The 22013-nt window shown below is 39.3% G+C and overlaps 1 protein-coding gene across 4 annotated transcripts in view; it reads right to left on the bottom strand.

Annotated features, from left to right (window-relative positions):
• LOC111587353 (voltage-dependent T-type calcium channel subunit alpha-1I-like) overlaps window positions 1–22013 on the bottom strand; it is a 277496-nt gene that overhangs the window by 168024 nt on the left and 87459 nt on the right. For all 4 annotated transcript variants that reach the window (XM_055010174.1, XM_055010175.1, XM_055010173.1 and 1 more), the window contains exon 2: window positions 14105–14539. In XM_055010174.1, the coding sequence (XP_054866149.1) occupies window positions 14105–14539 (435 nt within the window). The remainder of the gene's footprint in view (window positions 1–14104; window positions 14540–22013) is intronic.

The raw sequence follows: 22013 nt of genomic DNA, 5'->3' as shown, positions 1-22013 counted from the left end.
AATGTAAAATGGTGAGGATTATCTTTTCACAAACACTCTCCGCTCAATATGTATATAAATTAAAAAAAAGATGCATGAACTTGCATGAGTGCCTTTGCCGGCACACATCAATGCTCTTATTCTTCCTGTCACACACGCATAAGTAAATGTAAAAGAATGAATCAAAATCCTCCTCACACATTTTGCCAGGGATACATACACACACACACGCACACACACACACACGCGCACACACACACACACACACACACACACACACACACACACACACACACACACACACACACACACACACACACACACACACACACACACACACACACAGTGTCAGTGGGACTTCCTTGTGGGTGTCACATTCCCGTCTGCGTCACAGCGCTCTATCAACATGTGGCAGCAAACATTTCAAGGGGAGGAGAGGAGGAGCAGAAGGAGTGGGGAGATGTGGAAACAATGAGGAATGAACAAACGTGATGTATAGACGAGTAAACGCATTCCTCACAGCAGTAAGGTGGTAAAAGAGGTATATTTCAGCTTGAATGAGGATGATTGTAGCTGCAATTTTAGCTTGTGAACAGCTTTGACAGTGTTGTTCCTGTTTTGCTGCGGTAAAATTGAAAACAACGGCAATAGAAAAAGGGAAAGTAGTGGGAGTGGCAGCATTTAACAGTCCTTTGGAAGACAGAGAAAAGGAAAATGGAGCGACAAAAGTTCTGGGCAAATGTATTCATAGAAAACAAAAGATTAAAATCATGTAAGAAATAAAACTTAAAGTGTACAAACAAAAAAGACACTTAAAAACTGAATAAAAACACGAGAAGGAAGTGGAAGAACAGAGGAACAGGAGGGTCCTTGTGTGCAGCCTCTCCACCAGTTTGACAGATACGTAAAGTGACATTAGCATAGTGATTACCAGTCACATTAGCATAATAATTAATAGCAGCATTAGCATAAGCACCATGGCTGGGAGAAGAAGAGCCAAAGAGACACATGGCACACCAGCAAGAGAATGGGAGTAGAAAAAGAAAAAAGGTGAGCGGCACAAGAAACAGCAGCGGATGAAAACTGGCGGAAACACAAAGGGGTCAACAGAGACAATATCTTGCTTTTCCATCAGAGCTGCTGGCAGCTTCAGCACTGTCCATTCCAACATGTCTTCATAAACAAGTTTATTCTTCATCCATGCAGCATGTTCACTTCAAAGACAGCAGTGTTCCATAGAGGGAGACAGGCTGTCAAGTTCTATTCCCTCTGGCAACACATCCACAAGCTATATCCTTTTCTATAGGTGGAAGCACTGACCTGCGTACAACACAGTGATATGGTTAACATATAACATATACAGCCAAGTGATATTCTCAACCTGAAGATTAACCCTCAACCTCCCAACTGAGGTAGATCTCCTTGTGCTCTGCTGCTGATCCTAAATACTATCCTTCATAAAATAATACTAAAAGTCAGGCATACGAGACATAAGTTAAAAATAAGATGTTTTGAGATTATCAGTACTTGTGCTATCATATGAAGCTAAACTGGTGGTAAAGAATATGACTGGTATGCAGTCAGTCAGGATATAGAGAAAGTGTGGGAGAAAATAGCACATGACTGTTTTTCAGGCTGCAGAGGGAGGGAGTATGCAAAAAGAAAGAACTGAGGAAGTTTACCATGTTTCTAAGAGCTAAAAAATGTGTTTGGCTGTAATAGATCTAGAATATTTAGTGTTGTTTGTTTAGGCAATAATGGCAAATAGAGAAAGACCAGTCTTATTTGCTGTTGATAAAATTTGGAGACATTTTTTTTCATTTCAAATTTGTAAAAAATTAAATGGTCAATTGACAAATGCTCTTTTGTTCTTCACAGTAATAAAGTAAAGTAATATGTTTTTTCAGGAGATATTATTGCATAGGTAATAATGTTTTGAGAAGAACTTAGCCTACATCTTGCAATAGCGTTTTTTTCGTACAGTAGATGATTCTTTGCAGCGACTTCAGTCAGTGGTCCTTCTGTGTTAAATATGTTGGGAGGATGAGGATTAAAAGTAGTTCAACACAACTAGTACAGGACTGTTAATTGTGAAAATTCTTAGAGGTCACAATTAAAGTAGCACTGATATTAAGAATAACCTTGCTATCAGGCCAATCCCATTCCCAAACAGTTAGAGCGGCCAGGGGTACAAGCAAAAATGTGCATGGTTGACACCATTGTGATCCATAAACAAGATAAGCAAAAGGGAATTGCTGGAATTTGTATGATGTATGACTTAACTCACAATTTGCCTATATTTAAAGCCAAACTGACAGATACTTACAAATGCTGACACGCTCTTAAAAATTCTGTCGTACATATTTCTCCCTTTTGGGTTACCATAGCAAAATAACCACATTATTATCTTAATCAAGCCTCAGCCTGAGTAAAAGAAAAGAACTCCAGCAGTTAGATTTTTTTTTTTTTTTATATGGCCAGAAAGTAAGCTAGAAACCAATGTTTTGCACATGACTCAGCAATAATTACGTCACCAGTAAACATCCCGACTCCTCTGACTGATGAAGTCTTCATTTTGGTCAGTCAGTAACAGGTTTCTAGTTTTGGGCCACTACTGTAGTGTCCATTTGGGAATCTTAACAGTTTGACTGCTGAGATGTGGCAGTAAAACACATCATTCAAAAAACAAGTTAACTCATGTTGTCTACATAACTTCAGACAATAAATGTTTCTGACTTGAGGTTAGGTGTAATTGAAAATATCAGCAAAAATAATGATGCACATCATTCACCAAATTTCACATTTGGATGACTGTGATCCATGGAGCTCACAGTTGGGACTCTGGAGAGAGGGAGACCGATACGCTGACAAGTAGAACATTTATTGTTTCCTCAACCATAAACTCACATTTACGGGACTCCTGTGTGGATTGTTTTTGTGATTGTAAATGAAAATCTACCAGTATAGTGCAGGGAATGGAAAACCTAATCACAACCAACAGGAAACATTACAAGCAAGGCTGCAGTTATGGTTCTGCAAAGATCTATATGAATAAAGTGTGTTGTGGTTAACCAGAGGAGCCAACACTTCCAAACCTTATAACATATTACGTAGGCCAGAGCATCAAGCAACCACCGTCAGGTCCAAAAGAAAAAAAAAATAAAAAAATAAAAACACACCTAAAAACAAATGCAACATCCATATGAGCTTTCAACCAACCCTAGGCGCATTCGCTACAGCCCATGTTTCATTCTCAACACCTCAATGTGAGTTTAAAATGAAGGTCCTCCAAGATTCAACAAAACCAAAATCAAAGCAAAGCAGATGGAGGGTGGGCAGGTTTATGCCAAGAGCAGCAGCAAAGCACATGTCACGAGTAGCATGCCAGGTAGTAGGTCATGTCAGGTTTATCCATATAGACAGAAATGACATTCTCAGACAGCTTTGCAGGTCTATGTAAATTAAAAGAAGATAAAAGAAACCATCTACTTTATCACCCAAACCCACAAAAATGTTGCCTAGGTGTTAATTTACCAAAACACCAGGGTGCCCAATGAGGCAGTTGCGCTCTCAGATTATCAATCCAGTAGCTGTTTTATCCCGTAGAGAGTCATGCATGGCTGGAGTCTATCCCAGCTGACACTGGGCAAGAGGCAGCCCGGACAGGTTGGCATAATGAGACCAACAGACCACGCACATCTATAGCCAATTCAGAATCACCACTTAACCCTCCGTGTATTGGACTGTGGGAGGAAGTGGGAGCACCTGGAGAAAACACATGCACAGAAAGAACATGAAACTCCACACAGTGAGGCCTCAGCTAACCAGCAGGTTCAAATCCAGAACTTTTTTTTTCCTGTGCAAAACCAATATGTGGAAACCTCCATACCAACGTCTAATTTTATACCTTTTCAACCCAAAACCATAACATACATTTGATATAAGGTTCTTTTTGGATGTCTCACAAGCCAAATGCTGTTTAGAAAAAAAACTTACCCTTAGACATCATTAAAAGCAACACCTGCAGCCGCTGCCAGGAAATTAATTTAGCAATTAAATCAATTTTGCTGAGCAGATATCTTGTACATGGCGATCCAGTTTAGCTGGATTAATGCAACCATCGTCCAATCACGTCACCCATTTCACAGCTATCCCCGAACTGTCAAATTGCATTAAATTTAGCAGATTCTCATTTTCTTGATGCAGGGCATATGGAAAAAGTCAACATGAGCGAATATCCATTACACACCCCGATGCATATGACCCGACCCGCCCCTCCACGCAGACGCCCATTAATTAAAGAGCAATTATCTTGACGTACGTATGCTACACTCAAAGCTCGTGTAATTTTAGTGGCAACGTCTTGTCCAAACGGCTCATTACATTCTTCAGAGGTCAACTTGGTTTGGAGGTAAACTGCTGCTAATCACCGAACCATCCATCAGACAGATGCAATCACAAAACTATCAGTGACACACTTCTCATCCTTATCACAGAGGCTTAATGAGGGGATGATCATTCAGAGCAGCACTTTAACATGAGCAGAGAGGACAGGAGAGTCAAACAGACAAACAAACAGGTGAGTTGTGTCCTTTTTTGGAAGAAACTACTCATTAAAATTTAAAAATGAACTCATGGAAAGCAGTGACACAGGCTCTGTTTCCATACTGTCTGTGTGTACGAACCTGTAGTTCACTGTGAATGTGAGTTTGTGTGAAAGAGTGTGAGTCTGTGCGGTACTGCCGGTGGCACAGAGGGCCACATGTGTTGGTCCAGAGGAGATTGAAAGTGAATTGGAAACTATTAATCTGACCTTCCCTTCCTATCAGACTTGGTTTGGAGCAGAATATATCGACTCCAGTTGCTCTGTTTATCCTCACACAGCTTCTCCTCTCTTCTCTCTTTGTCCTCACCTCTCCCCATATCTCTCTTCAGTCCTGCAAACTCACAAGCACAGGTTTAGCTGCAGAGAGGAACATTTTACATCTCGGGTTTAAAAATGATCTCCATTATTCTATTCTATTCTATTCTATTCCTTCTCTACGTGACAGGACTCCCTGATGGAAACAGCTTTGTTGTACGAACAGAAACCACAGACCATGACGTGTTTGACTTGACGTTTCTTTTCTTATGCAACTTTGCAGTCGATTCAGCATGGGAAATGTACAATTTAGCAAAAACAAGTAGCTATTTCATAGAGATGGTAAGACTGCTAGCAGCACCTCAGTTTGAATACGTTATACTGTGTGGAACCTGGAAATTCAGTTCCAGCTGAAGCAATTCTTCTAACCCCATTTACCCTGGTTCTCTTATTAAGTAAGCTTGAATTTTATGCTCTCCAACCACCACTAACAACAAGACTGAAGGCCTGTGGTAGTAAAATGTTTTAGATTCTTTAAGAGAAGGCCTTTGCTGTAACAAAGTGAATGGTCGGATGAAATAATGTGGACGTTTTCCTCAAACAACAGGTTAATCCAATGAGTAGGATGAGAGGCAAAAATACTGAACAGAAATATGATAATAACGTAAAATCAAATCAGTCCCTGTGAGAGGTTTGGTAATATTCCAGTGAGAATCAATATCCAAGTCAGAAATTATTCACTGCCCTTAAGGTCTGGCCATGAACATAAGATTCATTCAAACACTGATTTCAAATATTTATTCTCCAGCAGAGCTTTTTCCATTTAATTTTATCACTGCTGAGTCAGACATGATTTACTAAACCCCTTTAAGTGTGCATGTGGCACTTTGTCTCATCAATGATAAAGCAATTATATTTAATATATAAACTACTGGACTTTTTGAACTGGATATGTGCTTCAGCCAAACTTTCTGCACATTTAGAGCATATCACGTATAACATATCTGTGTTTTGGGATCGTCATCTTTATGAATTGGCTCTGTTTAGTGTCACTGTGGCATCACTGACAACAATACAGATGTTTTGTTTTTTTTTTCAAAATAAAACACCTTTGCTTCTTTGGGATGGACAAACATAGCTGTTCTAAATACTGAGGGTAAACATCCTCTTCAATCCCACCTGAAAGCTACACCTATGATCATGGCATTAGTAAAAATCTTTGTAAATTACACAATTTCTGTTTTGTTATACTGCAAATTAAACATTTGATAACACAATATTTGTGTAGCTCACTGAAGGGCAGATGAACAGGTTAATAATGACGCATCACAGACTAACCACTCACAAAATCCAAGGCCATCAGTTTGGAAATGGATCCATCTGGGACTACTCAGAGACAATTTAATGTCCTTTTGGAGACAATGAGCAAACTAGAGCCTACAAAGCTGCCAATCTTGCAGTGACCTGCAATTCACCTCCAGATCTTCTCCTCCTCCTGTGGCTAACATCTAGAATTTTAAAAGAAAAGGAAATCTTTCATAGGTGGAGTAATGACTCAAAATCTGAAATCTGTGATCTTCACTCTGTAATCCTACAGGACCAGTAATGGATAAACACTTGGAACACACAATCAAAGTGAAGACTGTGACAGCAAAATAAATTGTAAGCTCTTAGGTTATCATTTGCGTATATGATAATCATCTGGTAATTATCTATCTATAATGAGTTGCTTCTGTCTATTCATTTTCAGAATAATAAAATGCTTCCATGTTTCTGGGTTTGGTGGACCAGTTACAGTAATGTGAAATGGATCTGTTACAGGACAAAACTCAGAAATAGGGACCTGATGCTCAGTTATGGAGTTCCAGTGTTGGTCAACTTAATGTGTGACTTAAAGTTCCTTACACAGTATTGAAACCAAATCATAAGCAGTCATTCAGAATGAGCCAATGGAAAATTAGTTTGTGTTCACTGTCATACTGAGTAGAGAGAAGGTTTAAAGCTGTTAGATTTGTGCTTCTACTTTTAAGAATCTTGACTGTTATTCTTCATATTGTATACAATATTACCATTTCCAACCACTCAGCAAAGTTTTTGTTTTATTATTAAGTATATTCAGAGCCATGGCAGTACTCTTCTACCCTCAAACACAGCATTTACACTTCAAAAATCTTTTTTTCTCACTATTACAATGTACACATTTGAATTCTTAGTTATAATCGGAAGTTTGCTAAAGTGTATTTGAAATTTAACAATTTATATGAGGCAAAACCATTCATTATTATTTCAGTTACCCTGAACAATAGATCTGTCATGTTTAATCTGATCTTAAACAGCTGGGCCACAGCACCCCACATCTTTATCCATGCTATTGGTTCAACAACTAGATATTTATATTCATGGAATGGCCTTACAGTTAGTTCTAGAGGGATTCGGCCTCTGACTCTTCATGGACTGAGGAGGATAAACACTAACACCATCGCTGTAGATGAGCACACGCTTGACTGGCTAGAAGCTGATCTGAATCTTGCTCAAAAAAAATTGCTATTAAAGATAATCTATGAAATGTAAGCTTTTCTTTCCTTCACCGACTTTTATTTGTTCCCTACCTAAGGTGCCCATCCTGTCTCTGGATCTCTCAACCAACTTCAACCAGCAGATCTTCACTGCAACACTCCCCTCTTCACCTGACTTCAGCTCTGGTCAAGGCTACGCAAATATTTCTTTCTTTCTGCTAGCAGGGTGAATTTAAAGTTTACAGTTGTCCTCTCAGTTTGAAAGTGATTCTAAATATATCACCACTTTACACCAGCTCCAGACAACACTCAGTTTGCTTACCTGTGTACAATTTCATTTACTACATGAAAGTATTCATTAACTCTCATATTGTAAGTGAATGCAGTGTGAATGTAGTGTGAATGTAGTGTGCTATTGTGTCTGAGTTGTATCATTGTTTGTTAGTAGCAGTAATTAAAAAAAAAGTTTTGTTGTGATTATTATCAGAGCTGCATTTATTCCGTTGGGAACTGGAGTTCAGTGCAATCACAATTCATCGCTCATAAAGCTGATCAATATAATTAGATGTGATAAATTAATATTCAGTCTATTTTTCCAGATATCTCTGCAGTGCCGCTGATACTAAATGAGAGCAACTTGAAATCTGCAGTGTACTTACACATGCAATATTTGTAAGGTGAAACTAAATAATATACTAAAAGTAAGAGCTGCAGGCCTGACTAGTGATACTCAGCAAGATCAGCAGAACTAGCAGCTCTTCCACATTAAACAGTCATTGGAGTTCAGCAGATAAAAACTGGATAAAATATGCAGAATCTTAACAGCAGTAGAGTGCTGAATAATATTATTTCAGTATTATGCTTTGATAATTAGTGCTTTGTACGCACCCAGACATAACGCTGGGTGAGGCTATTCATAGTTTTGCTGTTGCAGCTACATTGTGCAGTAAATGCAATGAAAGTTCCTAAAGTGCATTTATCCAACTAATGCCTGAGAAGAGAAAAAATTACATTTCAGGTGTTGATGACGTATGTTCAGATATATAGACTTGATAAAAGTGAAGTTGGAAAAATTGCCTTTTGACAGAAATATTATTAAATATCAACATTCATTAAAGCACAGGTATCAACACAAGCTCTTATTTACTTTGGATGCCTTAAATTATGACTAAAAAATACATGAAAATTGTTAGTTTATAATAAACTCTACTCTGTTTTTAGAGATGTTTCCAAACTTTTGTCTCGCCTCACTGATATACTGGAAATGATCATTGAATCTGCAATATTTGTCATCTGTAAAACAGTTTTATCTTTTTTAAAATCTAAAACAATTCTTAACCGGTTGTTTAGTCTTTCCTTCCTAACAAGAACAAAGAGACATTTTGGGTGTGTGTTACTGTAGATTGCAGACAGAGAAAAAGACCCCGACAGTTCTACTAAAATGAGCAGATACGCAACAAATAAGCCTGCTGGCCACAGTCAGCAACAAAGAAGTGATGTGCAAATGAAAGACAGGAGGTGAACGGAAAAAATTTGTCCAATAGCAATTTGGAATTAGTACAGTGCAACAAAAGTTTTATCTGTCTATAACGGTGGATTGCCAGAGGCGTTCTTTTTTAAGTTGGCTGCCAACTATCCCACTCTGCCACACTGACAGCCTCTCTCTGCCTCTGCAAAATGATTTAACACAATGAAAACTACAAATGATTTACTGTCTAGAAGGGAAAGAGTGACGGAGAGTGATTGAGACAGAGAGGGAGGCAGAGGGAGGGGGAGCTGAGCCAGCAGCTACAGTATCAAACAGCTCCTTAAGTCCTGATAACACTTTCTATTAGCTGTTCAATTCCAACCCTGTCTTTTCTGCGTGTGTCCATTTTACCTTTCTTACTATAAAAACTCCTTCTTCCAAGTTATACTCCCCGATTTGTTCAAGTGCACTCAAATTTTCCTCACAGGTCGCTTCAGGTCACTCAGCTGCAGAGTTAAATTTTCAGTTCGCAATCATGTCACTACAGCTGCAACAACTGTTCCCAACTTGCTCTTTTTTTGACAGCTAGTGGAGACCAACTCTAAAACAAGAAAAAAAACTGGCTACAAGTTCATATACAAGACATCCAGCAGGTAAGAAGTTCTACTTGTAATGCTAAAGAAAGACTATTTTTGTGACTCACATCTTGTTGATTAGTAACCATCATTGTTGTGATTACAAACTTCATTATACTCAGTATGACAACAGATACTGCCAATTTCCAAAAGGCGTTTTAAACTGTGAAAATTGCAGTTTTGTTCTCTAAATCACTCAAACAAGATACAAGATCCATTCATCCTGAAAGTGTTTGTCATGAAAGAGCCTACAAAAACCAAGGAGATGGTCAAATTTGTACTCCATCCTACCTTGCCTTTAAGTGACACAGTGAGTAGCATCAAAAGTAATTTATGCCTGTATATTTTATTTATTGTTATTAATGCCAGCGTCCAACAGTGCTGCAATTTAAAGTGAGGTTGCAACTCATTTATCAAAAAAGGCCTAAAAACGGCTGAGACATTGTGGACATACTGTACATCTCTGGACAGGATATCATCTTGTTGGATTTGTGAATAAATGAGCTGCAACATAATGACTGCATGAACTATTCATAAAAATCTATCTAACATTTAATCATATAGTTAGTCTATGAGAAACAGACTAAAGTCAGTAAACTTGCAACTATGAAAACAGTATTTAAACCTCTGATTACTCCGCTACTGAACAATTACAATGAACACTTTGATTTATATTATATTAGTAAAAACTGCACCCAGAGGTCATATATTTGAGCAAAATGTTTTTATAACTAATACCAGTGATGTGGAAAATATAAAAGAAAGGCCCATCTGAAAATAACAGAACTCAGACGAAATGTTGAGAACATATTGTATCTCTAAAGTCACTTTTTCTGCATTTAACCCAGATTTAACCCGACTCATTACCCAAACCTTTCACCAAATTGCTTTTTGATGATGCAATTATGTGTCCTCCTTATAAGCCAGTCAACACCTAAAAAAATCAGCTTATAAAAGTAGCACTTTGAGAATTTTAACCAGAATGCCTGAACATAATCTAACCGGCAATTACAGTTCACAGTGAAACACAAATGGAAGAAAGATAATACCGTAAAATGGAAATCTAATTTCTGGGAGACAGGCTTGAATTTTGCTAATATCGACACTGAGTAAAATGAAGCACATGAACACACACACTGACATGTTGAAGGAATGGACGGCGTGTATCCGCACAAACAAAGAGGACTTCATTTGCAGATCAATCCACTGCACCACTCCATCTAACCACACAATGTGAGAAAGTAGACTTGGTCAATACAAGCCCTTTCATTTTAGGGAGGAAACACGGACACACACGTCAACACAAGCACACATCCACAAACCCCCACATTCACTCAGATTTCTTCTCATTCAGTTGCAGTGATTTGATTGAATGCTGAGAGATGGTATAGTGCTGTCCAGCAGCTGTGTGAAACAAAGACTTGTACACTCTTAGTGTTCAGTCAATCAGAAGGCCTTTTAAGACCTCATGAAGCAGAGCAAATCAGACACAAAATGTAAATCCAACCTCCTTTAGCTGTGCAGCAAGGCTATAACAGTCCATCAGAAAGATCTCATGTTTAGATAAAGAATGGAGACGGCGTTGGCATGCACAGAACCTTACCTGACATGGAGACGTGGAGCTAAAGATGTAAAGTCATGATTTAATTCATTGAATTTGAGTCCTTTCTTCCAAAACTTGTCAACTAAACAGCATTCTCAGTGAAACAAATCTACTGTCTCCTGGGTTATGCTTGTTTGTGACGTATCACAACTCCATTTCTAGTCAACAGTTGTGTGCAAATTATTATATGGCTTTCCCACTTCAAGCGTCATCCAGTCATACACAATTCAGTCACAACATTACCACCAACCATGCTTGTCCCCTATATGCTACCAAAATTATTCTTACATATTGGGGTAAGGCAAGTTGGCAGTAGATTGCTGGGCAGAGCCTTCATGAATTGGAGACATTCCACCGTTTGCCACAGACACACAGCTAAACTGGATAGTTTGGAGGCCCGATAAAATCCTTGAGCTCTTTGTACATTGTCCTGCTTGGAAAGGCCCCTAGAGGAGGTGTTCTTGGTCTGCTAGGTGGGATGTACTTGCCAAAGTAACATCTACATGAATGCCAGGAGACAAGGTTTCCCGTCAGGACATTGCATTGTTAGAGATGATCAGTGTTATCTATTTAACCTGTCAGTATGAATGCTGTGGTTGATTAGTAGAGATGTGATGGGAATCTGACCGGGTTAACACAGAAAATAGAGGAGAATCTTCAAACATGTTGTAATAGTGTCAGTTTTAACTCAAATCTTAACTCCAACCACCATGATGTTTACGTCAACATTCCCATGTAGTTTTGGTGTCTAAACCTAACCAAATTAGCACACCTGTAGCCTCCTAATGTGGACTTTGTGGCTATATGAAAGCAGAACTGCCTCCTGATTAATCACACTGTTCCCTTACAACAAGAAAACCTTTTCAAAATGTAGTTGAGGATGCAGTTTAGACAAACAGGAACAAACGTTTTGGGAGGCAGGGCACGATCACAAAATAAATAAATAAACAATGTAGGCTAGTCAGAAGTTCATTTCCTGGCCTCTTTAGCTTACATAACAAAGCGTAGTTAGTGAAACAGCAGTAAAACAGCCAAACTAGTAGTGAGTGCTTTATGTTACCACAGTTTAGGGTCTGTAAAATTTCATATAATACAGGGCTGTAAAGCCTGCCAGGCCTAATGTTTTGCAGCAAGCGTTGCCTTTACATAAATTTGTTGTTGTCATATTGGTGAGGAGGGTTCAGATAAACAACCCTCTGCTCAGGTCATATTCTTAGCTCTCTTAGATAAAATCTGTGACTTTTATGTGTAATCACTGCAATTGCACTGCAGGGCTGTAACAGAACCTGTTTTTCCCTGTCTGTCTGTCTGTGCATGACACAAAAGCTTAGTCTAGTGGAGAAAATTATACTTAATTCACTTGTGAGCTTTTCAAGGTAACACAGGAGGCAGGACTGGAAAACTCCTACCAGAGACATGGAGAGAGACAGCAGGAGAGAGAAAGAGACAGTGGATCAAAGAATAGACAAAGCCAAATGTTTTTCTCTGACTGCTCTTCTGAGAGATTTTACTTTGGAAGATGTTTCATTTAGACCTGAATGAATGGTTTGCCTATTAAGCAACACTCCCACTATTTTCTTTTTGCCTCTTTCTCTCTATTTGCTTATGAATTCATGTCAGAGTCAACCAGAAGGTGAGGCGATGCCTGCTTAATGGGATGGTAAGAAGCACAATGTGAGTATATTGCTCTCAATTTTAAGCACATAAGAAGGAAGATGTCGCTGTTTCTGTTTTTTATGATAATAAAATCATGGTTGTTTCATACACATGCTCATATGCATGCAAATAAACTAAAATACAGCTGAAAACATAAGCTCACAGTCACACTTACAGATCTTCTCTTCTCCATATCTCTAAAAACTACCTATTTTTCTGCTACCATCCTTAGCATCTGTCCCACAGTTACCTTTCTTCTTCCTCTTCCATATTTCTTTACATCCTTCGTTTTGTCTCTCCATCTCACTGCTGCACGTTTGCTTTATTTGCTCATCTTGTTGCCCTTTGGAAAGCAAAGAGGCTACAAACTAGTCAGTCATATTGCTGCGTTTCCACACAATCTTTCTCACTTGTATCAGCCTGCTGTGTTACTACACTGGTTTTTACTGAGTTTGGGGAGTTTGTGCATGAGTCACACAGCGCCACACTGCAAGTGCTGCTCTGAAGAAGCTTGATCAGCAGCGTTTGCTGGACCTGGGGGCATGCAGCTAACACAGTGTGCTGCTTGTATTGTAATCGAGCACTCCTGCTGTTTTTGTACAGGCATAGCTATAATTTGGGTGTGTTTATGCATACACTAGCCTGACAGAACACACAGTCACGACACAAAAACACAAAGATGGATCTCTTAAAGAGTCAGGATGAAAAGAGCGTCATCACCTTGAATTATGCAGGAATTAAATAGCAGCATGGAACTTCTAAATACAGGAAAAGACACTTGTATTCTGTCTTTGTCATGCCTTATTAGGTCTCATTTTCACTATATGCGCTTCTATTCTGTGCAAATTAGAGTACACTATCAACATCTGTGTGCACAAAGGACAGACGTGCACCTTGCAACGACTTGCTAAAATGATGCATCTCCAGTCTGGTGTGCCTGTTTGGTAAATACAGCATGCCTCTGAGGCATGAATGTGTCAGATTTTCTATGGATAAACAGGTGCGAAAGCATCAGTAAATCTGGCCCTTGATGTCATCTATACTTATAAATACCTTGACTGGGCTCCAACCTCACACACTCCAGCATGGGAGGGAAGTTCAGAGGAATGAACCTCGACAGAAATGCAGCTTGGACTTGTTGCGAGCTTGTCAGATGAGGTGAAATATCCAGAAGCCAGGGTTTAGGTGAGTTCACAGCTAAATCCATCACCTACTAATGGAAAATAAACCCAGAGAGAAACCGTATAGCTTTCTTAATCGTTTCTTTATAGGCCAGAAATGGAACGAGGCTGAGTGATTAAGTGATGATGGATTAAGACATGAAAGGACTTTCAGGGAGATGATCCACAAGTTCACACTATCACCATTCACAGGAAAAAGGATATGGGCTGGAGACCATGCGGATGCACAAGCTGCGGGGACACGTTGTCTGCTTCAGGCAGAAGAAGACCACAGGTACCAGCTCAGGATAGGGCACCACTAACACACTGGTATCACTGCTGCCATCATCATCATCATCATCATCCTCGTCTTCATCATCCCCCTCGCACTCCACCAGTTGTCCTTCCTCCTCCGTCTCTCTCCTCTCTTCTTGAATAATCCCTTCTTCTATTTGCTTCTCTTTCGCCTCCTTTTCCTCGGGACATGGGTGGTGGTGTGGGGAGGGCCTGCAGGGGGACGACGTGGTGACGGGATCATCGCTGTCGCCCCTGGATGTGGCGGCCGTCACCCAGGAGGCTGCTGCGGCTGACGGTGCCGTTGCTGCTGATGTTGCAACGCCGGGGTCCTCCTCCTCATCACTCGTCATGGCCACACAACAGTCTTGGATGAGAGAAACAGAATAGACAGCGAGAGAGGAATTTTAGAAAACATTTTATTCAAATAACAGAGCAGCTCACAAAAGCCAGGCCAGAACGAACATCCTCTGTTGACCAGTCAAGTGTGGTGAAAGTCTAGTTGTTTTTTTTTTTTTACTAGTTTTTTATATTTTACTGCAGATGCTAGGTATGTTATTCCTTAGTGTATTTTTTGTGAAGGTTTATCTCTCATCTACTCTTGTTTGTATCTGGAAGCCAGCTTGACCCTGAGGCCTTGGGATGCACAGGAGGCCTAATATTGTCTCCTACAGGTTCACACAAATGATAAAATGATTCTGTGGAGGTCTTTGAGTGCCTCATTAGTGGTAAAGTTTGACAAAAGCCATCCCACACCGACACACACCTTTTGAACTTCTGCTGCAAGTCTTATAAGACAAGAACTTCTCGATAAGTTTGAGTGTGATTTTTTTATGTTTGTCTGTTGCCTTTTGGAAGCTCTTCCAAAGACAAAAGCCATAAAAACGATTATACAGGTACACCATATCTGTATGCACACATATGGTACATTGGATTAAATAACTCTGATGGACACTTGGTTTTATAAGTTTACTTTCTATAGTATTTCCATAAGATGTCAACAAGGCAATTGTGTTAAAGTTTGTGATAATTACTGTATGAATTCTGTATTTATGGCCAAAAACATGTTTTGTGAGGTTGCATTGGCCTTTGGCCATGAAATCCTAATGAGTTCATCCTTTAGTTAACATTTGTAAGACATCCTTGACATTCAGGGATTCCTGATTTATTGTGTTCACAAGAATGGAAATGACATGTATTCACAGTGACTTTTGACCACCACATATTAATCAGTTCATCCTACAGCCCAAGCAAATGCAATAAAATCCTCTTAGTGTGTCCAAGAGTTGTCGCATTCACTAGAATGGGTCAGATAAATGGACTAAAACCTGATAATGTAATCGCATTGACCCCAGCTGTCACAGACCTAGTGGCATTAAACTCCAACATAGACCCATCTTATGACACTTTACTGTACAGTTTAATTCACACAAATAAAAGATATTGTTAAAGTTTTGGAAACCACAGCTGTAGAAGCAAGAAGAAACAAAATTAGAGTGTTTAACGATTTATACATTCTGGAAACTGTTTGGAAAGGCGAGAAAAAATTGCAGTTTGAGGCTAATAGGGGTCGTAAATGGAGAGAGGAAAAGGATGCATTAAGAAATGTGGACACACACTTATACTTTTGAAGAGTAAACATAAAATGAAACACATTTTTTCCCTCACAGAATCGAGTACACAACAGTAAATCCCAGACAGGAATTACACCAGAACAAATATTTTATCCCACTTATTGCAACAAGCTTGAAGACAGCTATAATACAAGGCATTTGCATACCTTGTTTCTGAAATATTTTGTAAATTCTGATCACAGGCAGGAGCAAGACACAGAGAAAGAAACGGGGCACCATTGAGAGGTTGTGAAAGAGTAAAGCAGCTGAAAGGCTGGAGAGGAATAAAGGAGTAAGGAAAGAGTGAGTGAGTAAGGAGAGTTCAGTGGTTTAGTCAGAGGCTTAGTGTTGAGAGGAATCAATACTGTGTAGCTGGAGAGAGAATAGAGAGAGCAGGAGTTCTGATATGACTGAGTAGCAGCCCATGGATTTCCAATGAGTGAGCAGAGCACACAATTCTTAGTAAAAGCTACTGAAAGCTCATAGACGAGTGTTTCCAGGGGTAGACTGTGTTGATCAGAGGTATAGGTTGGCTTCCAGGGTATTTTCTGACTACAATACAGAGGAGGATGCTTTATACAAAACACTGTTAATCTGCGTCCTATTTATCTTAAGGTTTATTATATTTAAGAGTGAAAAGCACTGAGATCTGGAGGGACTGCAAAAGGAGTTCTCTTAAATCGCAGCATCTACCAGAGGAATCATCGACTCATTGGTGAGATAACATAAAAGTTTATTGAAACCCATTGGGAAATTAGGTTGTTGAAGCGGAGTAATAGGATCCCTGCGAGGAGAGGAAGAGATGAACACAATGAGAACATAAAAAACGAGCAATAAACATACAGGGGAAATTAAAACACAAGTAGAATGTAAACAGATGTAGTTTTATGTATCTATATGCTGCAGAAAATTAAAACGAGGTAAGTTATTAATTAACACCCTCATCAAATCCCGACAAATTATGATTGTGTTGTGAAGTGCTACATTTAAATTTTCACACAATGTATTCAAAATTTGGTTCTTGTTGCTGAATGCTTTTTTTAAAAAAATATTTAATTTTATTTTATTTTTGCAGAGACATTTGCTGTTAAAAATGGTATGTATTGTCTTGGATGTCAAATGGTTTAATTCAGCAGAGAGATGCAGCACTGAAACAGCTTGTCTGGTGCAGGCTGATGGTGAATAAGTGCGTTCTGAGAATAAAGAATGAATAGAATTTGCGTTAACAGCCCTTGGCGGCATTATCAAACAACTGCTGAAATTAATGAAACACACTGGATGCTTTCCATATGCTGATAAAAATGGTTTATCCACTTAATGCTCGTACAAAAATAGACTCAGCTACATTAGGAATTTGTAGAACAGATAAAGTAAACACCAACTTACTTTAAATACAATTTATATAGCAAAGAATAATGTCTTTATTTAAAATTGCTAGTCAACTATTGGCCTGGCAAAATCCAATGTATTAAACACAGCAAATGAGCTGCAGTCTTTTCACAGTAAATAATCTGTAACATCACTAATCTCTTCAACAGCTAAACATTCAAATATAATATGTGTTATACAAATAAATAATTCTCATAGCTGATGGTTCACTGCAGTTAACATTAGTCTAGCTACTGGAAACAGCTGCTCAGCTCAAACAAATACTGTTGAACTACCACCTGGTAGTGCAACCAGACAGTAGAGCAAGTCCACAATACATTCTCTGCTGCGCATATCCCTCATCTTTACTACTTTAATACTACCTAAAGGCATGTCACCCCTCCTCTAAGATGGAAGTGCATCCCTTCGTTTTGGACCACAAAGCAACAGTATATATTTGCTAAATGTATAGATTCTGTGCTGCTATAAAGTTAAATAATGCAAGAATCAAGTTCTGCTGGGCAAAAAAAGAGAAAATAATGTTAATTTTTATTTATTTCATCTTTTATGAATCCTTTGTCACTAAATGAACATTTCCACACTAGCTGGGTGCACATATTATGTCAATTTACAGGTATATATCTAGATTTATGGATCAACTACAATAATTTTACATGCTTAAATGTTCAAAAACTACATTATTCTTTCTTATACTGTCCCACCTCTTTTTACCCCGTCTGAAATGCTCTGTTCTAGTTCCTGTCCAGTCTGCTGGATAACACTGGTTACATATGATAAACCAGACCTCTGAGGATGGGTATTTACAACTCAGAGAAGTGATAGTAGAGAGGAAATAATGGCAGACTGCAAGACAACTGCTCATTCTTTGTTTGAGGGCCTGCCAAAGTAAACATGGCAGACAATATGCAAATGTCCTACATGGTAAAGTAAATGCGTTAAAAAAGTAAAACCAGGACTTCAAATGAGGCATTTACAGCAGGTAAGAAGCAGAGTTTTCAGGGAAGAGAATGACTCCTTTTGCGGATGACTTTGGGTTTCGCAACTTTGCCAAGCTTTTACACGCCCATGCTGTATAACACACCAATGCAATGGCAAAAATTGAAAAAGCATAATATGGGCTTGTTAAAGCTAAACCTGTCACTGCTAACTTTAATCAGGTAACATGCCGGTAAAGACCACCTTGTTGCAAAGGTCATATTGTTCTTTGGGGAAAAATAGATGCTCAAGGAAGGAAGGACGGAAGGAAGGAAGGAAGGAAGGAAGGAAGGACTGTGTGTATTTCATATTGTCTGACACACTTAGGGTCCCCAAGAGTGAGGTCTGCAGGTAGACCCTTCTCCACTGCAGTGATGCTAAGCAATAATGTGTTTAGCTCTGCCACTGGAAGCCAAAAGCTACACTGAAACACTAATTAAAATGCATCAGTGTTAGAAAATGTAAATTCATGAGCAATAAAGGCCAGAGATTGTTGTTTCACTAGAGAAGTCACTCAACATTGTGATGCTTAGAGTAACAGCAATGCTTCAATTATCTGTTAATGCCACGCTATGGACAGACAAATCACTTCTAGGTGGGATTAAAGTTTTATTTTTTTGCTTTGTTTTGAGATTGATGTCCCATACATAATGTTCATTAGTTTTAGCTGTTCAGAGTGTGGAGACCTTTGTTAGACACACATTTTCCTTATTTCTTTGCTCAACAATCACGAGGGTGCAATATAAAACAAAACAGAGGACGGCAGACCACACTGGGTGTTGTGTTATACTTCCAGAAACCTCTGCATTTGCTGCTGGTGACATAAATCACAGACACACAGAGATGATGTTTGGCAACAGTCTGAGTGATGTAGAAAGGAGAGTGGTAGACAGCATTTAAGAAAGTGAATTTGAACAACCATCTCCTAATAAAAGTCCTTTAAAAAATGCCAAGTGCAGGAGTCTGTGACACATTAGTGCTCATTAGAGGCAGTGGGACAGGCTAGCTGCTGTTTACTGTCTGCAGCCACATGCTGATTTGGCTTTACTGCTGCCTTTTTAGCTGGTTTGACTTGTCCTTTTCAGCACAAGTAAGGTTCTTAATATCGTGAATGTGTCCAGAAGTTTTTCAACTTCTGCCTTTGTTGAAGGTTTTAACAAGCTCTTCTGTGAATCCCCAGTCTCTGGATCACTGACACACTGCATGATTTAGTTGTCTGCAGCCTTGTTTTATGCAGATTTTCTGTATACCTCTGCCTGTCGTCTGCCCACTCAATGGTGCATACAGTGTCACACAATATGCACTTGAAAGTGACCATAAACATATACAGCAACCAGTCACAACTTTGAATCTACGGACATTGATTATCTTCTTACAATGCCGTGTTCCGCTGGGAAGCCTTGGGTCGTGGCATTCATGCAGATGTTACTTTAATGAGTGCCATCCATCTAAGTATTGTTGCAAGCTAAACAGCCCACCCCCCCCCCACCCCCCGACGGCAGCGGCCTTCCCCAGTGCCAGCCTCCTCATTGACTACAACAATGCACACCATCAAACTGCCAAAACTGCTCAGGAAAGGTTTGAGGAACATGACAAAGACTTCAAGGAAATGACCACCACTCCAAATTCCCACAAATTAAATCCCACTGAGCATCTACCTCGCTGTACAACCCAAAGGATGCTGTCCAAGACCTGATGAGTCAGAGCTGTTTTGAAACCGTGAGGGCTTCCTGAACAATATAGGGCATGTAGTTTTAAAGTGATGGTTGATCACTGTATGGTAGTATGGTCTTGGATGTTCTTGGTTTTTAATTCCTTTGATAAATCACACAGTATCAAGAGACAGTAAGACACAGTCAACCAAAGAGGAGTGTGATCATTTAAGTATCCTCCCTCACTTCAACAATCACTCTGTGTGTGTTTCGACAAGATAACTCTTCATATCCGTTATGACAGCAATACAGTTTGAAAATCATGTTGAGCATCTCCCAGCTACTGTTTCAGTAGAGTTATTTATGTCTTTGAAGAAAATAGGAAGTTCAATTATTTAGGCAATAACTCAGAATTAAGGAACTCGGACTGCAGCCAAAAAAAAAAAGACACAAAGATCAAGTGGAGGTCAGTTTTCATCCACTGATGTCACATGTCTATGTGCTGTCGTTGCAAAGGTGCTTGAATTAATTACACTGCCATCTCCAGGAACAAAAAGGACTACTGTCAAGCAGCAGTGAACCTGTGGCAGATCAGAATCTTAATGGTCAGTTAAAGATCAAATCCCACAATTATTAACCCTGAGGTGATGTTTTTAAGGGCTTAATGTATGATGGCTCCCATTAATCTGTCAGAGGTAGTATGACCACAGGTGGTAATATAATCATGATGATTTCTGCCTTTAAAATCTACCAACAAAGTCTAAATGTGGTTGAACCCACTTATGAAGGAGGGCAACAGGAGGAACAGTATTGTAATTATCATAAAACAGTACTGCCTGTTCTGTAAATACTGCCGGTGTGTTCAAAACAAAATGTCAACAGATTTCCAAAAGTCAAAGACTAAGCAAAACTATTAATTTAAATCACAAAGAAGAAGAGAAGACATTAGCATGTTAAGATTATTGCTATTACCAGTGACCTGGAAAACTAATAAGTCATTCTGAGGAACATCATGGCCAATGTGCACTGCTGACGCCAAACTAATGATTCATGTTACTGAATCACAATGTTGAATAATATCCCTAATTTCCCAGGGACAACACATAGTGGCTTTTCAATAATGTTTACCTTTTGTTTTTCAAGATCAGCCAAGCAAATTACACCTTATTGTAAAGGTGGAACCAAATAATAGTTTTTCAAATAACAAATGAGTGCTTCTACAATGTCACATTTCAAGGGCCAGCAAGTCGTCCTGCACTGTTGAACTATGAGGCGTTTTAGAAGCTGGAGTAACTGGGGTGATCCTATGGCTGAGTAGCTCAGATTTTGCTTACTCAGACCATCGCTGCATGTCATTTTCCAATTCTCTCTTCCTCTACATCCTACCTGTCTCCAATGTTCCTATCCATGAAGGCAAAAAACAAGTCCAAAAGCTTGGACATTAGGAGGGAGCTCCTTGTGGGCATCCCCAGTTTTCCAGGCACCCCTCAACTGGGAGGGCACCCCAGGGTAGACCCAGAACTTGCTGGAGGGATTCCGTATCTCATATGGCATACGATCTCTCAGGAGAAACAGGAAAACGCTCATGGGGAGAGAGACATACAGAATCCCCAGCGTAGCCTGCTTTCTGCGGGTAAACTGCTGGTAAACCCCCTCATGTGATTATCAACTTTTTGTCCATATGGTGTTTACTATAGGCTGAAAGACATATCATGAACAAAATTAGCAGTCTGAGCCATGGCTGCGCATTTCCACCATGAAGCTGCAGTGTACTGGTGAAAATCTCAGAAACACTGATTTATTTCACACATAACAAAGCTAAAGAAACAGTCCTGTCAGTTTGCAGAGTTCTGACTTTTTATATCATTCTTCTTCAGAGTCAGTAACTGGCTTGAATCTGGCTGAATTACTCAAATATTACAACTTGTCATTGTGTAGAGTAATTTTACAGTGTTTGAGCAGAGCTGTAGGGGATCTGGTGTGCCTTAGTTGCAGCGATATGGGGTGGAGAGATAGCATTAAGGCATTTAGTGATAATTACCATGGGAAAAACCTAAATATGTAACTTGAAACAAAGAGATAACTGTTTAGGGGTTCAGTTAATCACTGTAGAGGGACTTTAAATGACTCACCACTGTGCTTTGAAGACACCAAACCTAGTTTCCTGCCTTAGAGGTATTGTTTTAGTACTCAGCTAAAAGGCAATGAAATA

This window comes from Amphiprion ocellaris, chromosome 4 (genome assembly GCF_022539595.1).
Source record: "Amphiprion ocellaris isolate individual 3 ecotype Okinawa chromosome 4, ASM2253959v1, whole genome shotgun sequence".
In the NCBI taxonomy this organism is placed as follows: domain Eukaryota; kingdom Metazoa; phylum Chordata; class Actinopteri; family Pomacentridae; genus Amphiprion; species Amphiprion ocellaris.
This window is presented reverse-complemented; position numbering and strand designations above follow the sequence as displayed.